Below are 17,542 nucleotides of genomic sequence, written 5' to 3' on the forward strand. Positions count from 1 at the left end.
CGCCAATCTTGAGCGATACCCGACACCTGGCCCTAGATATATGCTTAAGGAGAGGTGTACTTATACTCGTACTGCTCCTTTGCTTTCGTTATAAGCTCCACAAACCCCTCAAACTCCTTCCTCGTCTCCGGCTCCTCCTCTAACTTCTTCTTGTACGCTGAATGCGTCAGATTCGTCTTATATGGCACCGCAATACCCCTCTGTACCGCCGGCCGTTTCTCCAACTCCGTCACCCACCTCACCAAGTTCGGAAACCGCTCTATCTCCAACCCCGTAGCGAGTCCGAAGGCAGCCCACCCGAAATTCGCTATGTCCGCAATACTGTATTTCCCCCGCCCCTCCCCCACGATATAGTCCCGCCCCTCAAGATGGTGGTCCAGCACCCCGTACAGCCGCTCCGCCTCGCCGGCGTAGCGCTGGATGGGGAACGGGATCTTCTCTTTGGCGAACCGGGAAAAGTAGTTGGCTTGGCCATGCATGGGGCCGACGCCGCCGTGGTGCCAGGCCAACCATTGCTCGGAGCGGGAGATGTCAAGGGGGTCGGCGAAGGAGAAGCGGTGCTCTGGGTCGTACTGGCGGGTGAGGTAGAGTAGAATGCCTAGGATTCCGGGTTAGAGAACGTGGGACTACAATTGAGGCTGAATCGGATTGCAGACGTACCTAAACTTTCAAAGACCGCGAACCCACCCTTGTCATGGTCGACAATGGCGGGAATGCGTCCGTTGGGATTCACTGCGATGAACCACGGCTCTTTCTGGACGCTTTTATAGAGGTTGATGCTCTGCCAGGTGTAGTCTTTGCCATAGGCCTCCTTGAGCTCTTCGAGCAGAATCGACACCTTGATACCTAGAGACGGTTAGCGATGCTACACAATCAAGGAGATCCTGGACGGTTGAGCGAACCATTGGGAGTGGGGGCTGTGAGGAATTCAATGCCTTTGGTCGCTTTCAGTCCTGTTGCTAGCTCGTCGGACGCCATGGTGCCGTTCCTGCGTTCTTGCGTTCGAGATGGTGGCGGTGATGCAATTGGGGAGAGATGCCGAGTTGCTTGTTGAAGTCGGGCGAGGAGATTTCGACGGAGCATGTTAACCTACCAAGGAGATGCAAGTCGGGGTCTTTAATGTTTCGCAATTGCTGGATGCCTTACCTACTACTACGTAGTACGCCTTTTGTATCACACCACAACCCCTCCCGGGCCACTGCGTTTAGCTATTCGTCATTATAAACTAGGGGACGTATTCCGTATTCGGGGGGTCTTGCGTGGCCCGTCTTCCCTGCGTTTCCTAGAGGCCTGGAAAGTGACCAACACTGCATGCCTCGTAAGTCGTAAGTCGTAAGTCGTAAGTCGTAAGTCGTAAGTCGTAAGTCGTAAGTCGTAACCCGTGAGTATGGTTGGTGTGGATCTCAATATTGGACCAACTTACAAATCTAGCTAATTAGTGGTGTCCAAGTCTAACAAAGCTCAAACAGGACCCACGACTAACACCGGATATAACTCCGACCTTATGGAGTACTACATAGTAGTCAAGCATTATATAGCAAAACGTATTACGAATCTATTTTGGGGACGGTGGGAATTATGTCCCGAATTCATGTAGACATATCAATTCAATTATAGTGGCGGCTTGCTTCCGCGGAAGGAGTATGTATGCAATAATCCATGGCTGGAGAATTATATCGTGGGTGGTTTCAAGGGGACGGACATGATAATGATATTTCACACATAGAATCCGATTTCTGGAGGGACACAAACAACAGGTCAACTGATTGTATTATATGGAAACTAAGCCATGGCAGTCATTGAACGCCATCCTGGTATCATGCTAATGGGATCAAATCCGAATAAAGGAAAAATGGCAGAGGCATGTGAATGCCCAAGTCACGAACACGTCTCATCGTCCAGTTCCCGCGCTTCTCTCTTCAGCCCTTGATTTTATTCCTTAAACTTTCGACCGTCCGGTATGAAGCGTCTTCGCCCTCCTCCCGAGGAAGAAGATCACGACGCCAATCACCGCCGTGATGAACCACAGCAACATATTCACCAAATCCACCCACACCGCGTTCTTCATCCGCTGCACACCCGGGCCATGCCCGTCCTTCGGATTCACCACCTCGGGATCTTCGTGGATGTACAGCTTCCCGAAGACGCCGAAGACCGCGACCCAGAGGATCCACAGGAGGGCGTCCCACGCGAAGAAGAGGTGGGAGGTGACGATGGGGAGGGCGTACACCACGCACGTCACGGCGGAGATGGAGCCGACGACGACGGCGTAGATCCATTTGCTGTCGGAGTAGACACCGGCGGCAGCGGCGTTGCGGAGGTCTTGGCCGTAGAGGCCGCATACGGTGAGGGCGAGGACGAATTGGAGGAGGCGAAGGGCGAAGCGGAGGACGAGGCCGGCGATCCCGCCAGGGGAGTTGTCGGCCATGGAGCGGAGGTTGAGGAGCTGCATGTTTTGCGTTGGTTTTGATCGTTGAGGTTGAGTAAGTGGGGTGATAGTGTTTGAGGAGACGAAGGGTCGGTGGGAGTAGCTCGGTGGTTATTAAATATTGAAGATGGACGGGCAGGGTATTGTTGACCCTTTGGGAAATGGTAAAGGAGGATAAAGGCGGCTTTAAAGCTACTTTGCTATTGTGCTTCGTCAATGGGGGATTCATGGTGAACCATTGTCAGTGAATACGCACAAAGGAACAAATGATCTGGAACAAGGAACAGCCCTTGTTGGGTGAGGGGAGCTCGTCGATATGGAGGATGGTGATCAAGGTCTCCCGGAAGCAAGATACCCAAGATCAGCACTCGCGTAACTTGGACGACTGGATGCAGTAGACTTGATCTGGTGATTTAGCTCGATGACGGATATACTATAAAGCACGAATGGACTGTGTATGGAAGGCGTATAGACAATGAAGTAGTACAATCAACGACTTTTTGCAAATTCCAAACGAATAACGATGGCAAGAAAATCAAGGAAACTGGTCCGACTTTATCTCCCAATTCCCATCGGCCCTAAAAAGGTCAAGAGCGCGGGGCCATATCGTCATGCTCAAAGGAACACGGTCAATCGTCACTTCAGGATGGGTCGATCACTGGTGAAGGTGGTGATGCATTCCCTGGCGCAGAGCAGCAGAAGCAGTGGCAGATGACCCCGGCACTCGTGACGCAATAGGCGCCGCCCGAATTGATCTACCATTGATCAATCATTGAACGACCTTCGAGACTTCGCGTGGACGGTTGGAGTCAAAAGTGTCGCGTGTTTGTGTCAGGGCGTGGTTGGCGCTTCGAAGTTACTGGAAGAGGTGACGTTTGATGAGCCGATATCCAACCGCCAGAACATGCTGTGTATGTTTGGAACCGTTGATCCACAAGGAACCGTTTCATGATCTTCGTTTGTTTCATGCATCTCTACCTTTGACTCCCGATACATAGTTCTCATTGTTTCGGTTGCTAACAATAGCACTGATTGCCAATGAACAATGGGTTATAGGTCAGAACGTTTGGGAGAGGAACTGTTTCTAAGTTAAGCACCAAACCAAGTCTCTTCGGGACCGTAAACTGCGCAAAATGAGCCATCTGAGCAAAGAGACCCTCGAGTCGGCGAAGATCACCGTGCTCCCCGACCACTTCTACTACATCCCGAATTTCATCTCCCCCGAAGAAGAGGCATCCATCCTTCAAAAGGCACATCCAACCTTCAAGAAGCCACCACCATGGCAATCCGCATACCAGTAACCAACTAACCCGCTAACCCCCTCCAGATCCCCCCCAACCGCTGGACCCAACTCACCCACCGCCGCCTCCAACCCCACCCCTCCCCCCTCACCCCCACCAACGTTCTCCTCGCCGCCCCCCTTCCCCCCTGGCTCTCTACCCACCCCCCCCTCCTCCCCCGCTTCCACCACCTCGCCCTCTTCGACTCCACCCCGCACGCATCGCCGAACCACGTGCTCGTCAACGAGTACCGCCCTGGCGAGGGGATCATGCCGCATGAGGATGGCGCCGCGTATGCGCCGGTGGTGGCGACGGTGAGTTTGGGGGGGGCGACGTGTCTTGATATCTACGAGAAGGTGGACGGGGAGGGGACAGAGACGGCGAAGGATGGCAGGGTGAGGGGAAAATACCGCATCTTACAGGAACCGCGGTCATTGCTCATCACGATGGGGAGGGCGTACGTGGATCTGCTGCATGGGATTGCGCCGGTCGAGGTGGATGAGAACTTGAATGCGGATACAGTAGCGAATTGGGGGCTGTTGGGCGCTCCCGGGGACTATGAAGATGGAAGGTCCGCCCGGGAAACGCGCGTCTCGCTGACCTATCGAGATGTGCTTAAAGTGAGTCAGGTTATGAAAGGGCTGTTTGGGAGGCAGAAATGATAGTGGGCGTCGGGGACTCAAGTCAATAGACATTCGATCACAGCGCGAACCATGCCCTCCAGCTCGAAGGTTTTCTTATGATGACTTTATTGAGTGGGTCTCGTTCCCTACCACTGTATGATCAGGAGACTTATGTCCTCGTCTCTAGAACGACTTTCATACTAAGGGAATGGAAAACAAAGGGGGAAGAAGGGAGGAAAAAGAACCAAGTCTTTCAACCCGAATATGAAATTAACATCCGCGACGGAATTCCGTCGCCGCCAACTCCTGTCTTCCCATCATCGTGACGGCCAGAGAGCGAAACTCGAACCCGGCACTCGTTCAATTCTGTGTTGACTTGACCAATACTCATCGATTGCGTGCTCTCGTTTGGCTCTCTCTACGTCGAACAATCCATTCACAAGACCGCCGCCCTCCCTGCCCTGACATCCTTTATCCCTCGGAACCATGCGTTCTTTCTTTGCGCGACACCCCTCAGCTCTCCATCGCGTCCCCACCCGTCCACACATGACTCGCGGTCATCGCGAAATACCTCACATCCACATCATCATCCTGCCCCAGCTTCTCCAAATTCGGCATGATATTCTCGGTGATCAGCTCCTCGCCCTTGGGGCTCCCGTGCAGCGCGGCGGCGGCGTCGGCGCCTTTCTCCTTTTCGATGCCCAGCAACGACGCGTTCGGGGCCGCCGCGTCGAACGGCAGCTTCTTGAGGATGTCGATCAGCACCCCGTACGACTTCGCCACATTGAATCGGATGTTCGGGATGTCGTCGGCGACGAGCTTTTCGAGGATGGAGAGGATGTGGGTTTCGATGATGGGGAGGGAGAGCGCGGGCGCGAGGGTCTAGGGGGGGTTAGCAGGGATGTTGGGGAGATGGGAGGTCGAGGAACTTACGGAGATGGCAAAACAGGTCGTCATGCGGTAGAGGTAGTTCGGGTGCTCGCCCATCGCCATGACGCGGGGGACGATCGCCTCACTCGCCCAGTCGACACCGAACACTTCGGTCAGCTTCTTGAGGTTCTGGGTGCTGGCTTCGCGGATGCTATAGACGGTGTCGCCGAGCCAGGACATGCAGAGGGATGACAGCTTCTCGTCGAAGAAGTTGACGCCGAGCTGGCTGGCAAGCAAGGGGACGTATTCGATGATGGCGAGGCGGACGCGCCATTGTTTGTCTTCGGCGAGTTGGACGATGGCGGGGAGGAGGGATTGGGAGAGGAGTTCAATGCCGATGACTAGTGGAGGTGAGCAGCGATTTGGGAGGTTATATCAGGAGTCGTACCATTGTTGACGAGTTCGAGCTTGGAGATGATGTTGAGGCGGACGTCGGGGAAGTCGTCCTTGAGCATATTCAAGAACATTGGAAGGAGGTGTGAAATGGTTCTAATCTGTCAGCTTTTGGATGCTACACTGTCGTGGACAAACTTACTCCTCCTTGCCAAGGATTGGTGCTAACCCGCTCAACTGAGTTCCCAGAGAAGCGCGGACATGCTGTGACTGGTCGTTGACGAGCTCCTCAATCTTCGGCATGATCTCGTTTAACAGGACTTCACGGTCCACAAGTGTGCAGAATCCTGACGTCCGGTTAGCTCTGGGTTGTTGTCCGAACAGCGTCGGTACTGACCAGGAATCTGTCCTGCAATTGCAGTCCGCACTTCTGCCTCCGTGTCTCCGAGAAGTTTGGCGAACGCTGGAACCAGATCTCTGCTGACAACCTCGTCCTCTACAGCCTTGGCAATCTAAACAAATTAGCTCCAGTTCACTACTCCAGCTAAAGATCATCATACCTTTTCAAAGCGATCTGCCACCATATATCTCACCCTCCAGCTCTTATCCGAGATCAACTCCCTCAATGCCGTCAACAGAACCCCGTGACTGCTGTGCTGGTCCTTCGGCACCGCCTCAGCAATCCCTATCAAGATATCGACGGTCAACAACCGCACGCTATCCTGATCATCCCCAGCCAAATGCTGAAATAACGGGATCATTTCCTCGATCACTACCGGCGCCGCCATGGTTTTGACAAACTTGGCCATATTGGTGGCCGCCTGTCTCCGGACCATGGGGGTGTCATCGTGGACGAGCTGGCCGAATTGCTGTCGAAGGCGTTCTTGGGAGGGTGGGGTGGCGCGAGGGTAGGGGTTGTAGTAGAGGCCGGCGGCGGAGATCTTGGATGTGAACCAGTCGGCTTTTGAGAGGCGGACGACGAGAGGGATGAAGTGTTCTTCGACTTGCTGCGTGGTGAGTTGGTCGCAGATTTTGTTTAGGGATTCGACCGCCTTGCATCCGGTTAGTACTAAGACACTAAACATGCTCTGTCGATGTTGCTGTACCTTTTCTCTGACCAGTGGCTCTTCTATCGCCGCCAGATTCTCCAATGGTGATAGCAGAACATGGCCGTGTTCAGGACCTCCCACATACTCCACAAAGTTGCCCAACTCCTCACTGAGTGCTGTCAACACCTCATCCTCATCCTCCACAGACTCTGAGCCACCCAGTTAGCACGTTTCAAGGCTGGATGTAGGTAGGGTTAGGAACTACCGTCTAGGAAGGGTATGAGCTCATCGCGTGTCCGCTCCGGTCCCAGAGCTAAGGCAATCGTCGAAAGGCGATGAATGGCATTCAACCGCAGGAGAACATCATCATGCTATACATTCGTCAGCAACCTCGACATGTGAGACGGATGATTGGAATTTGGCGGAGTCGCACCTTGAGCTCGTCCATGAGCACTGCGATGGGGTAGAATTCGTCATTTTGATTCGGGGCGTCCATGATTTCCGCTTGTCTAAGAAATGAAGAGGGAACGAGGATGGTTTGAGGGATTAAAACACAAGTACAGCTTTGGAGGAGAAGTAGGATCGGGAGGAGGTGGTCTATGTGTTTGATGGTGGAGGGGGATAGTACAGTCTCCAGCGGATTGCAGTGTTGTTGGTCCTGGTCGCGAGCTGCTTTGGCCTTCGCTGCTGGCACGGACGTCGCTTGTTGCGCCACAAAATGATGAGCAGATGCCTGAGGGATAGTGGAGAGGGTATTTTTGGTTGTAGAGAAAGACCACGAAATGAAGCCGTAAATCCGAAGTGTTTATTCCAACAAGACGATATAATTGAAGGAAACCCGGACGAAGCAAATTTCGAGCGGTTCATTCAGACTCTTGTCTTTGGTGACTGAGCGACGACTGATGATCGATGACTTAATAAATCATATTGACACCTGAGGCTGTTAGGCGCAAATGTGGCTGGTAAAGTCAAGCCACATAAGCACAGCCACACCTTAAAATCCACCGACCAACTATGCATGGGCCAATTTTATATTTCAATATCGCGATGACTCCCACGCTCCATTGACTTGTCGCAACGTCTCTTTGGGAGGTATTGAGCTTCGAATATTTGCAATCATGCCTACTATATCTTGCGATAAAGTCGAGCTTTATAAAGCTCTTGGGAAAGAGTGTGTATCTCCCAGGTCCAGACACTTGGTGCGGCTTGACCGAAGGCTAACCAGATGAAGCTTCACGACGGAGGAGTTCGATGAGCTATGTTTCGAATTCGGTATGAACCTTCTAGAGTTAACCAGAGTAATCGCTAAGACTGTCTGATAGGAATTGAGCTCGATGAAGACGTGCGACACCTTTCTTTGAGACCCTCGACTTCCCCGCTTACCATTCCAGACCACCGACCAGAAGCGACCGATCGTCGATGGCGTGGAAGAGCCGCCTCAGCTGAAAATCGAGATCCCCGCGAACAGGTGTGGATAACCGATTGCCCTATAAAGAATCGATTGTAACGATGAACTAGATATGACATGGTCTGCTTCGAAGGAATCGCCAGGGCCCTCAACGTCTTCCTCCAGCGGATGAAGCCGCCGAGTTTCCGAGTCATCGCACCCCCGGAAGGAGAGTTGCAGACCATGGTTGTCAAAGAGGATGTATGGCTCCCTATATCGTATGGAGTTCTCAGCACTGATGTTCGATAGACCACGAGAATACGACCGCTCATCTCATGCGCCATTCTCCGGGGAATAACCTTCACTAAAGACCGCTATGCGTCTTTCATTGCTCTACAAGATAAACTGCATGCCAATTTGGCCAGGCAGAGGACACTTGTATCGGTCGGTACTCATGACCTTGACACGATCAAAGGACCGTTCACGTACGAGGCACTTCCACCAGAGGAGATCAACTTTGTTCCCCTGAATCAGACGAATAAGATGAACGGCAAGGAACTGATGGAGTACTACGACGTATGTCAAGTCTCGACCCATGCGACGAGTTACTAACCCCTCCCAGAAAGATAAGCACCTGGGAAAGTTCCTCCACATCATCCGGGATTCCCCCGTCTACCCTGTCATCTACGACGCCAACCGCACCGTGCTCTCCCTCCCCCCCATCATCAACGGCGACCACTCCAAGATCACCCTCAACACCCGCAACATCCTTATCGAGATCACTGCCACCGACCAAACCAAAGTCGAGATCGTCAACCACATCCTCTGCGCCATGTTCAGCGAATACTGCGACACCCCCTTCACCGTCGAGCCCGTCCAGATCATCTCCCCCCACAACCACGCCTCCCGCCAATCCCCGGACCTCACCCCCCGCGAAATCCAAGCCTCTGTCGCCTACATCAACTCCTGCTGCGGCCTCGACCTTCCCGCGACCGAGATCTGCCACCTCCTCACCCGCATGGGCCACCACGCCGTCCCCTCCCCCACCGACCCGGACCTCGTCGACATCGCCGTCCCCATCACCCGAGCCGACGTCCTCCACCAAGCCGACATCATGGAAGACGTCGCCGTCGCCTACGGCTTCAACCGCCTCCCCCGCTACTACCCCAACTCCTCCGCCGCCGTCGGCGCCGCCCTCCCGATGAACAAGCTCGGCGACGTCGTGCGTATCGAGTCCGCCACCGCCGGCTGGACGGAGGTTATGCCGCTGATCCTGTGCAGCCACGACGAGAACTTCGCGTGGCTGAACCGCGTCGACGATGGGACCACCGCGGTGCGCCTGGCGAACCCGAAGAGCGCGGAGTATCAGATCGTGCGCACGAGCCTGCTGCCGGGCGTGCTGAAGACGATCCGCGAGAATAAGCATCGCGCGGTGCCGTTGAAGGTGTTCGAGGTGAGCGACGTGTGTTTTAAGGACGAGACGCGTGAGCGGAAGACGCGGAATGAGCGGCATTTCTGCGCGGCGTGGTATGGGAAGAGCAGTGGGTTCGAGGTGGTGCATGGGTTGTTGGATCGGGTGCTGGCGATGTTGAATGTTCGGTTCCTGATGGAGGCAAAGGAGCTGGATGATGCGACAGTCGATGGGTATTGGATCGAGGAGTTCGATCGTAAGCTTCCCTTCCTATTTTGCTGGGGGATTTCGCTGACATTTTTTAGATCCCACCTTCTTCGTCGGTCATGCTGCGTCGGTGGTCGTGAGACAGGACGGTCAGAAACAGGTCGTCGGCCACTTCGGCATCTTGCATCCGACGGTTCTCAAAAACTTCGAGCTTCCGTAAGTGCTGCAGGCTCTTTACTTCGAATGTCACTAACCCAGAACGACAGGTACCCGGTCAGTGCGCTTGAGATCAACCTGGAGGTGTTCTTATAGATGTGTGTTATGTATCGCGGACTGTACTAAGCCGCCACTGATGCGCTACCCGGACTTGTATCCCAAGGCATTGCCAAAGCTGGCTATGCGTAGGACAGGAGTAGATCAAAAGGACGATGTAAACGACCAAAAAGCTTTTAGAGCTACATATTAAATGCTACAAACAATGGATCCTATCGATCCCATCCTCGTTTATTTATACACAATCACTCCACCCTCGTCGCCAACGTCCCCGTCGGCCTCTCCACCAACTCCATGCACCCCTCCACCACTGCCTTCCTCACCCCCTCACTACTCACCTTCTTCCCCCCAAGATACCCCAACCACAACAACCTTGCCACCCGCTCATCCTCCACCGTCCCCAATCCCTCCCACTCCCCACCCACTCCCCTCCCCTCCACTTTCTCCCGCTTCTGAAACAGCATCTCCAATTCCCCCTGCTCCTTTCGTCGTAATACTATCACCGACCCCTTCGGCGCCGACCCTCGCCCTGCCAACGCCGCCTGAAACCCCCGCATCGACTCCGCGAAGCTCTCGTCCGCGAACGACGCATCCCCGGCCTTCTGCGCGGCGGCCGTGCGCGCCTTGATCCCCGTGACCCAGCCGTCGCGGAGGTGGTTGAAGTCGGTGCTGCGGGTGGGCACGACGCGGAGGGCGGTGTCGACTTTGGTGGCAGCAGGGTCAGCCAGGACGGCGTCCCAGAGCTGATAGGAGGCGTCGGGATCGAGGAGTGCGGTGCGGAGGTCGGCCTTTTCGGAGGGGATGAGGGCAGTGGCGGTGGGGTTGACGCGATGGACGAGGGTAGATTGGAGGGCGGGGAGGGAGGCGGTGCGGACGTAGAGGCCGACTACGTAGACTTGGATGCTGAGGAAGGAGACGCTGCGGATGCCGAGGCCGAGGAGGGTGTATTCGGAGGTGTCGGCGTTGTTGGTGGGGTGGGGGAGGTGGATGGTTTTGGGGAAGTGGGGGATGGAGGAGGTACCCGTGGGGACGAGTTCGATGTCCATGCCGGATTCGTCCTTCACGATGAGCTTTTCGCCGCCGGGCGCCACCACAACGGGTTTTCCGAGAAACGTCGACGCATCTTTCGACGGAGGCGCGTCGCAGCGTTCCGTACCGGACCACCCGGACGAGGACACCGACGACTCCCGCGGCTGCACTCGAACGGTGACTTCCCGCGCTCTCTTCTGCTGGTCCTTCTCCTTACTGAGGTTATCCGGATGGCCGATCTGCAGCATCAGCACGGCGGGCCCCGCCAGCAGCATCACGACGGCCAACGCGGCGTAGTTCGCGCGCCGGCTGTGGTATTTCCGGCGGGCCTTCTCGTATTTCGCCACGGCGGCTTTGTCGAGGGGGTTTTTCGGCGGGAGGGGGCGGCCTCGATCGTCGCGGAGGACGCCATCGGATGAATCGTCTGTGGGAAGGGCTTGGGCCGAGAGGACGGATTGGCCGGTGAGTTTGCGGAGCTCAGCTTCGTTGCGGGACTCGATGGGGACTTTGAACTGGGAGGAAAGGCGGGTGGTGGTGTGGATAGTGCCCGTCAGGGCGAGGGGACGGTGTCTTTGGAGTCCGATGCATCGTGAATGGCGGCGGCGCATCAACGAGCCGAACACTCGATTGACGTTCATGATGGGTCGAGTTGAATGTGGTGATGGATGGGATTCCGGAGTGTCGGAGCCTGTGATGAAGAAGCTGTTTACTCAACAATTGTAGATTCCTTGCTCTTTTAATTGTGCATCAATCTTAGAGATCAAGCACCATATGCCAAGATTCTCGTATCGATAGTATATGAGTTCTTACTGATGACATGGTGTTGAATTCCTGTATTAGAGCAGATGAAGCTTGAACTACCAACCACGTGCTTTCTCCTCCGTCACTAATCCTTGTCATCGGTTCATCTTCCGTCACCAAAGAAATCGCGTCTCCAGCAATTGCACGCGTTCAGCCTGTACACCCTACAATCCATCACCCATATCAAGTCCTCCCCACCACCTAATTCACCATGCCTCTAGTCCGCAAACGCCGAGCCGTAAGATCTCCCCCCCCCATCATCCAGTAACACCCTAACCCCCCACCAGACCCGCGACGACATCGACGACGACGACGTCCAGACGCCCCGACGCCGCCAACTCCCGGACGATTCCTCCGACGAAGATGTCACTATGGTCGCGGACGACGATGCATCGCAGCCGGGCGGTGCCGCCGACGTGACACAGATGGCGAGGAAGCTGGTGCGGTTGGCGTTGGCGTGCGAGTATTCGCGGCAGCCGATCCGGCGGGCGGAGATCAGTGCGAAGGGTATGTATGCTTGGGGTGTCGAGGGTGGAGGCGATGAGGAACACGCGATGCTGATGGTGGATAGTGCTGGGGAACCACCCGAGACAGTTCAAGACGGTGTTTGAGGAGGCGCAGGGGACGTTACGGGATGTGTTTGGTATGGAGATGAGCGAGTTGCCGGTGCGAGAGAAAATCACGTTGCAGGAGAAGCGAGGTACGTTCTTCCTTTCCATTTCTATCACCGCTCCCATCCTCGATTCAGAGAAGCAGAAAACTGACCCATCCAGCCGCCCAACGCGCTCCCAAAGGTTCCCTCTCCAGCAAATCCTGGGTCCTCACCACCGTCCTCCCCCCCCGCTTCCGCGACCCCGCCATCATCCCCCCACCCGCCGTCCCCACGCATGACGCCGAAAGCGCCTACATTGGCCTCTACACCTTCCTCATCAGCGTGATCTACCTGAACGGCGGGTCGCTCGCGGAGGCGAAGCTGGAGCGGTACCTGCGGCGGGCGAACGCGGACGAGTACACGCCGGTGGATAGGACGGATAAGCTGCTGCAGCGGATGCAGCGGGAGGGGTATTTGGTAAGGGTGAAGGATAATTCGACGGGGGAAGAGATGGTGGAGTATATGGTGGGGCCGAGGGGGAAGGTGGAGGTGGGAGAGAAGGGGGTGCAGGGGGTGGTAAAGAAGGTATATGGGGAGGGAGCGTCGGAGGATCTGGACAGGCGGTTGGAGCGGAGTTTGGGGGTGGTGGATAGGATGGGCGGGGGGGTGGAGGAGGTTCGGGAGGATGGTGGAAATGAGCAGAGGAGAGGGCCAGGCAGGCCAAGGAGGAGAAACGAGGATGATGTGGAGGAGTGAGCGAGTGCAGCGGGATTCCTACCCACAAACCTATGACATTACGGTCGACATCATTACCGGGCTCTTACTGGGCTCCATGGGGGCTGCAGTCTCAGTCCATCCGATGTTCAAGAAGGGAAGCTGGCACTGCACCACCAGCAAGGCCTCACGCTGCATCTGCATGAGCATACCAGGATTACAAGCGCACGAGCACCACCTCACTGCAGCGATGAGCTGTCCAGGACGGAAACGAAGCAGCCCGACCGACTTATCCATTCGGCAGACAGGGAGGGGACTGGATCGTTGAGGCCTGGAGAGGCATTTCGACGCATGATGACCAATCCACTCACGACACTGTACTTGCATCGCTAGCTACATTGATTGGGACGAGCAAATATCCCATGGCGAGACGGAGCTCACGGAGGGTTGGCGAGGGCGTTTTCGTGGTGCGACATGGGAGGAGTACAGAGACGAAGGTACCATGAATGAAATGAATCCAATTAGCAATCATCAATGGGGGTCATGTCACGATACGGCTTTGATGGTGAATTACACGCTGTTCTACTATTCTACTATTCTACAAGGAGGGCTAGTTATTAATGTTACTGGGGACTGCAGGATACCGTCTCAGACCTGTATACTACTAGCATCGGATTCCAGGCATTAGTATAGCCATTAGGGTGGCCATTTGCCCTTCCGGGCATGACGGCATCGGGCATCGATGGCATCAGTTTGGACTCGGGAATGAGATCAGAGTCCAATTGAATTATTAACTCTCTCACGCCGTCTCCCCCTCCATGCCACTTTTCACCTGTGTCACTCAATCACCTCACTAAATAGTGACCGAAACTGAACAGTGAACAGTGATCACCAGTCCCCTCCAATTCCATTCGGTTCGTTACCGCCGTCACTTTCATTGACCGCAATTCCGTACAATCTACGTACGGAGCAGCCGAACTACGGTAGTCTCGCCACCCGCCGTCCGCCTCCGCCGTCCGCCTCCGCCGTCCGCCTCCGCCGTCCACACTCCACACTCCCCAGTCCGTAGAGTGACAGCATCATCGCATCGCCGACTGCAACCACCCGAATAAGAGGAATCCGATGATCTTCAATCGCTCCTGTCTATCCCCAACTTCCTTCCTCCCCTTCTTCCGACCTTCGCGACTCGTGCGCCGGATACTCCATTAGCTCCGAATACCATGACCGTCCCTTAGTAACTCGTCACTGTTTCATCATGTCCTTCAATATCGCCGGTCTGCTCAATCCCGCCCCTCCCGGGCGTAACGTTTCTACCGCCCATCGCCATTTCTCCTCCTCTTCGTCCGCCCTCCACGAAGCTCCAGGCTTGTCGCGCACCGATTCGAAGGAACCGCAACGTTCCGCAATTAGCAACGAAGCCGCCGCCGACGCTCTGACCGCGCTATTGATGCCGCGACCCACTTCGTCTTCTGGCCATCCACTCCACGATCCACTTCAACCACCACTTCCACAGCAACAGCCGCATCACAACTCTACTTCCATCGCCACGCACGACACTTTCAATCCGCCCTACTCTCCCCACTGTCCGGAAGTCCATCCGCCTCCATCCAGCGTCATTTCTCCAATTGCGACACCCCTGGAGCCGAACCCTGCGCTGGACAATTTGCCGTTACAACGCTCCCCGACCTTGGATCAGTACCACCATGGTTCGCGCAGTCCCGAGGAACAGAATCGCAGAGTCTCGACATTGAGGATTTCCCAGAGTCCGAAGTTGGCGCCCATCCAGAATTTGTCGAATGCGTTGAATGGGCAATTGCATCGCAGTGAACCAGATCCTGCCCAAGCTCCAACCCACGACACGGACACCAACAGGAGCCCGAATTTGAGAGATCGCGATCGCGCAGAAATTCATCCATCGACTAAGCTTTCTGAATCTGAAGCAGGCGAAATGGCGGACACGGCGGATCATCAGAATTCCGCGCCACAAACCGGACCGTCCATTGACGTCGAGCAATCATCAAAACCCGAGCCGGACACGATGGAGAATCCGTCGGATCATCAACATCTCTCGGCAAATACTCCGAACATCAAAACCGAACCATCTGTCACTCCCCGTGAGACCTCCCCACATCAAACCACGGAAGAGGGGCCCAGGTCCTCCGCGTCGATGGCTCAGGTCGATGGAGTCATGGACGACATGGACGAAGAAACCTACAAAACGATCCAAGCGATCAAAAACAACGATCTCGGTCTCCGCCGAACAGCCGGTCAGCGCGAAACCTCCGCCCAGTCCCCTCCGAAAGAGACGCCGGAACCTGCGACGAAGAAGCGGCCCACGACGACAGCCAAATCCATCGCCGCCACGAAGAAGGGAACCGCGAAGAAACCCCCGCCGAAGAAGCGCAAATTGTCCTTTGACGGAGAGGATGAGGATACCCGACGAGCATCCGCGACGAAGGTTGCCAAAACCACACCCAACCCCCCCAAAGCGAAACCCCCCACCAAACCAAAGAACGACCCCGGCTCTGACGGCGACGAGGACGGCGAAGTCTACTGCATCTGCCGCCGCGGCGATGACCATAGTTTCATGCTCGCCTGCGACAACTGCGATGAGTGGTTCCACGCCCAGTGCGTGCGCCTGACCAAGTCCGACTGCGACCAGATCGACGCCTACATCTGCCCCAACTGCGAGAAAGACCACGGCCTGCAGTCCACCTGGAAGCCCCTCTGTCGCAACCCCGTTTGCCAGCGCGTCGCTCGCGTCGGCGACGACTACGACGCTCGCGAGAGCAAATACTGCAGCGACGACTGCGCCGTGCAGTTCTTCCGCGACAAGGCCTCCCTTGACTCCGATAAGGCGAACCACGCCAAACGCCGCAAGGCGAACCGAACCGACCACGACGCGAACTCCGATCCGCACGACACCTCTACCGAACGCCGCCGCGGCGACGCGCTCCGCTTACAAGACCTCCGCTCAATTGTCGACCACGTCGGTACCTCCTCTGACAAGTTCCACGCGCTCGGCGACCGCGACCTCGCGATGCTGACGCCGCCGGACAGCGGTGGCGTGTCGCTCCCGGACGACGAGCTGCCGCTGCTCCCCGAGGAGCGGGCGGCGCTGCGACGGATCGAGGAGGCGAAGGAGACGACGCGGGCACGGCGGGCGTATCTGAACGATCGGAGCGAGTTGATTCAGCTGGCGCGGGAGAACGCGGGGCGGTGGGCGGAGCGGGAGGGGCTGAAGGTAAAGGATGTGTGTGGGTTTGATGGGCGGTTGGTGTGGGATGAGGGGCGGTTGAGGCGGTGGTGGGAGGGGGGCGGGCGGCCGGGGTTACCCGGGGAGGGAGCATCGGAGGCGGTGGGGGCTGATGGTGTGGATGATGCGAAGAAGCCGACGGATGCGGATGCGGAGAAGGGCAAGGGCGGTGAGCTTGCCGCCGACACCGCCACGAACGACGCCTCCGATCCCGATGCCAAAATGACCGGCACCTCCTCCCCTCCCCCCTCCGACCTCCCCACTGACGCGACCTCCCCCACCTCCCCCGCCGACGACGACCACGCCGCCTACATCTGCACGAAAAAACGTTGCGCGCGCCACGCGCAGTGGCCGAAGCTGCAGGTGCAGGATGTGCGGATGGAGCTCAGTGGAGCGGCAGATCAGATGCGAGAACTGGAGGCGGAGGAGCGGGAGGTGAGAGAGCGTGCGGTGGTGAGGGCGCGGGTGAGGGGGCATGAGGGGGCGCGTGCGACTGTTGGGGGTGATGCTTGAGGGATGTGGTTGGCTTTTTCTTTGCGGGGTTAGGATGATTGTTACGATACCCCCGCTCGACACGAACTTGACTGATGGCAAGTCTTTGGCTTGGTTGGAGTCTTTCTCGCTGTTCGTGGGTTCATCTCCCTCTGACGGTGAACCTGTCTGGTTCATTTCTTCGATATTCGCATTTGTCGATACGCAAGAGGATGGACGGGTTGGACTGCATTGGTCTGGACTGGGCCTTTGATGGATGATCGACTGTTTTCCTGATCGATGCTGTGTTCAATGGAGGCGACTTGGGCACGACACGTTGCCGACCGTTCGGACCTGTTTGTTATGGACGGACTCGATCCATTGCGATCTTGTCTTCTTACCCAGTTCCTCGACCCCCCTCGGCACGAATGGACGAATGTACGACCTAGATCGTCAAGAACCGTCTTCCCGACTTGGCGGCTGTCGAGGAACTTCGATGTGGTTATGTTCACGTACCGCATATATCATTACCGGGCGGTTTTGTATGTCTATCACGGAAGACCGAGTAGCGATCCTGGATGGTCCGCTCCTTCGATTCGTTGGGACACGGTAGCTTTGCCCATCCCTGGATTTTGGGGGAGGTGGCGGGACTGTATTCTCGGTGTAGTATACATATATGAACGCTCAATGGAAATTCCTGAATTCTCATCCCCTTGGGGCCTTTCGTGGTGATGGTGACTGAATTTCCCCTCTCGTCC

At 56.1% G+C, this 17,542-nt stretch overlaps 8 protein-coding genes across 8 annotated transcripts; 4 read left to right on the top strand and 4 right to left on the bottom strand.

Annotated features, from left to right (window-relative positions):
- Positions 1-44: 44 nt before the first annotated feature.
- Positions 45-978, bottom strand: P152DRAFT_389436 (glutathione S-transferase; the record flags this gene model as incomplete). The annotated part of the gene is made up of 3 exons (XM_033675984.1): positions 45-598; positions 661-846; positions 903-978. The coding sequence occupies 3 exons, from the start codon at positions 976-978 to the stop codon at positions 45-47; spliced, it is 816 nt and encodes a 271-aa protein (XP_033538201.1).
- A 961-nt stretch (positions 979-1,939) lies between these two features.
- On the bottom strand, positions 1,940-2,428 carry P152DRAFT_388440 (uncharacterized protein; the record flags this gene model as incomplete). The annotated part of the gene is made up of 1 exon (XM_033675929.1): positions 1,940-2,428. One exon carries the CDS (start codon positions 2,426-2,428, stop codon positions 1,940-1,942), a length of 489 nt encoding a protein of 162 aa, XP_033538202.1.
- Positions 2,429-3,227: 799 nt separating this feature from the next.
- Positions 3,228-4,370, top strand: P152DRAFT_428778 (uncharacterized protein; the record flags this gene model as incomplete). Its single annotated transcript, XM_033677343.1, has 2 exons — positions 3,228-3,678; positions 3,756-4,370. The coding sequence occupies exons 1-2, from the start codon at positions 3,562-3,564 to the stop codon at positions 4,368-4,370; spliced, it is 732 nt and encodes a 243-aa protein (XP_033538203.1). The 5' UTR covers positions 3,228-3,561.
- Positions 4,371-4,448: 78 nt separating this feature from the next.
- P152DRAFT_454819 (MgPP2AregA, protein phosphatase 2A regulatory alpha sub-unit) lies at positions 4,449-7,516 on the bottom strand. The gene is made up of 9 exons (XM_033678660.1): positions 7,077-7,516; positions 6,909-7,014; positions 6,701-6,852; positions 6,155-6,646; positions 5,992-6,106; positions 5,797-5,941; positions 5,650-5,750; positions 5,265-5,602; positions 4,449-5,213 (listed from the first exon to the last, which is right to left on the bottom strand). Exons 1-9 carry the CDS (start codon positions 7,137-7,139, stop codon positions 4,845-4,847), a joined length of 1,881 nt encoding a protein of 626 aa, XP_033538204.1. The 5' UTR covers positions 7,140-7,516; the 3' UTR covers positions 4,449-4,844.
- Positions 7,517-7,694: 178 nt separating this feature from the next.
- P152DRAFT_409605 (phenylalanyl-tRNA synthetase) lies at positions 7,695-10,308 on the top strand. Its single transcript, XM_033676945.1, has 9 exons — positions 7,695-7,814; positions 7,875-7,915; positions 7,966-7,985; positions 8,035-8,111; positions 8,162-8,291; positions 8,340-8,606; positions 8,653-9,697; positions 9,747-9,864; positions 9,915-10,308. Exons 1-9 carry the CDS (start codon positions 7,762-7,764, stop codon positions 9,958-9,960), a joined length of 1,797 nt encoding a protein of 598 aa, XP_033538205.1. The 5' UTR covers positions 7,695-7,761; the 3' UTR covers positions 9,961-10,308.
- On the bottom strand, positions 10,167-11,198 carry P152DRAFT_389726 (uncharacterized protein; the record flags this gene model as incomplete). The annotated part of the gene is made up of 1 exon (XM_033675999.1): positions 10,167-11,198. The coding sequence occupies one exon, from the start codon at positions 11,196-11,198 to the stop codon at positions 10,167-10,169; it is 1,032 nt and encodes a 343-aa protein (XP_033538206.1).
- Positions 11,199-11,822: 624 nt separating this feature from the next.
- On the top strand, positions 11,823-12,860 carry P152DRAFT_409610 (MAGE-domain-containing protein; the record flags this gene model as incomplete). The annotated part of the gene is made up of 4 exons (XM_033676946.1): positions 11,823-11,989; positions 12,039-12,258; positions 12,323-12,451; positions 12,525-12,860. Coding segments are annotated over exons 1-4 (711 nt in total), but the record flags the coding sequence as incomplete, so codon positions are not given.
- Positions 12,861-13,848: 988 nt separating this feature from the next.
- P152DRAFT_492965 (uncharacterized protein) lies at positions 13,849-17,137 on the top strand. The gene has a single exon (XM_033682190.1). It carries the CDS (start codon positions 14,313-14,315, stop codon positions 16,824-16,826), a length of 2,514 nt encoding a protein of 837 aa, XP_033538208.1. The 5' UTR covers positions 13,849-14,312; the 3' UTR covers positions 16,827-17,137.
- Positions 17,138-17,542: the final 405 nt, after the last annotated feature.

Source organism: Eremomyces bilateralis (assembly GCF_010015585.1).
Source record: "Eremomyces bilateralis CBS 781.70 unplaced genomic scaffold P152scaffold_2, whole genome shotgun sequence".
Taxonomy (NCBI): Eukaryota; Fungi; Ascomycota; class Dothideomycetes; order Eremomycetales; family Eremomycetaceae; genus Eremomyces; species Eremomyces bilateralis.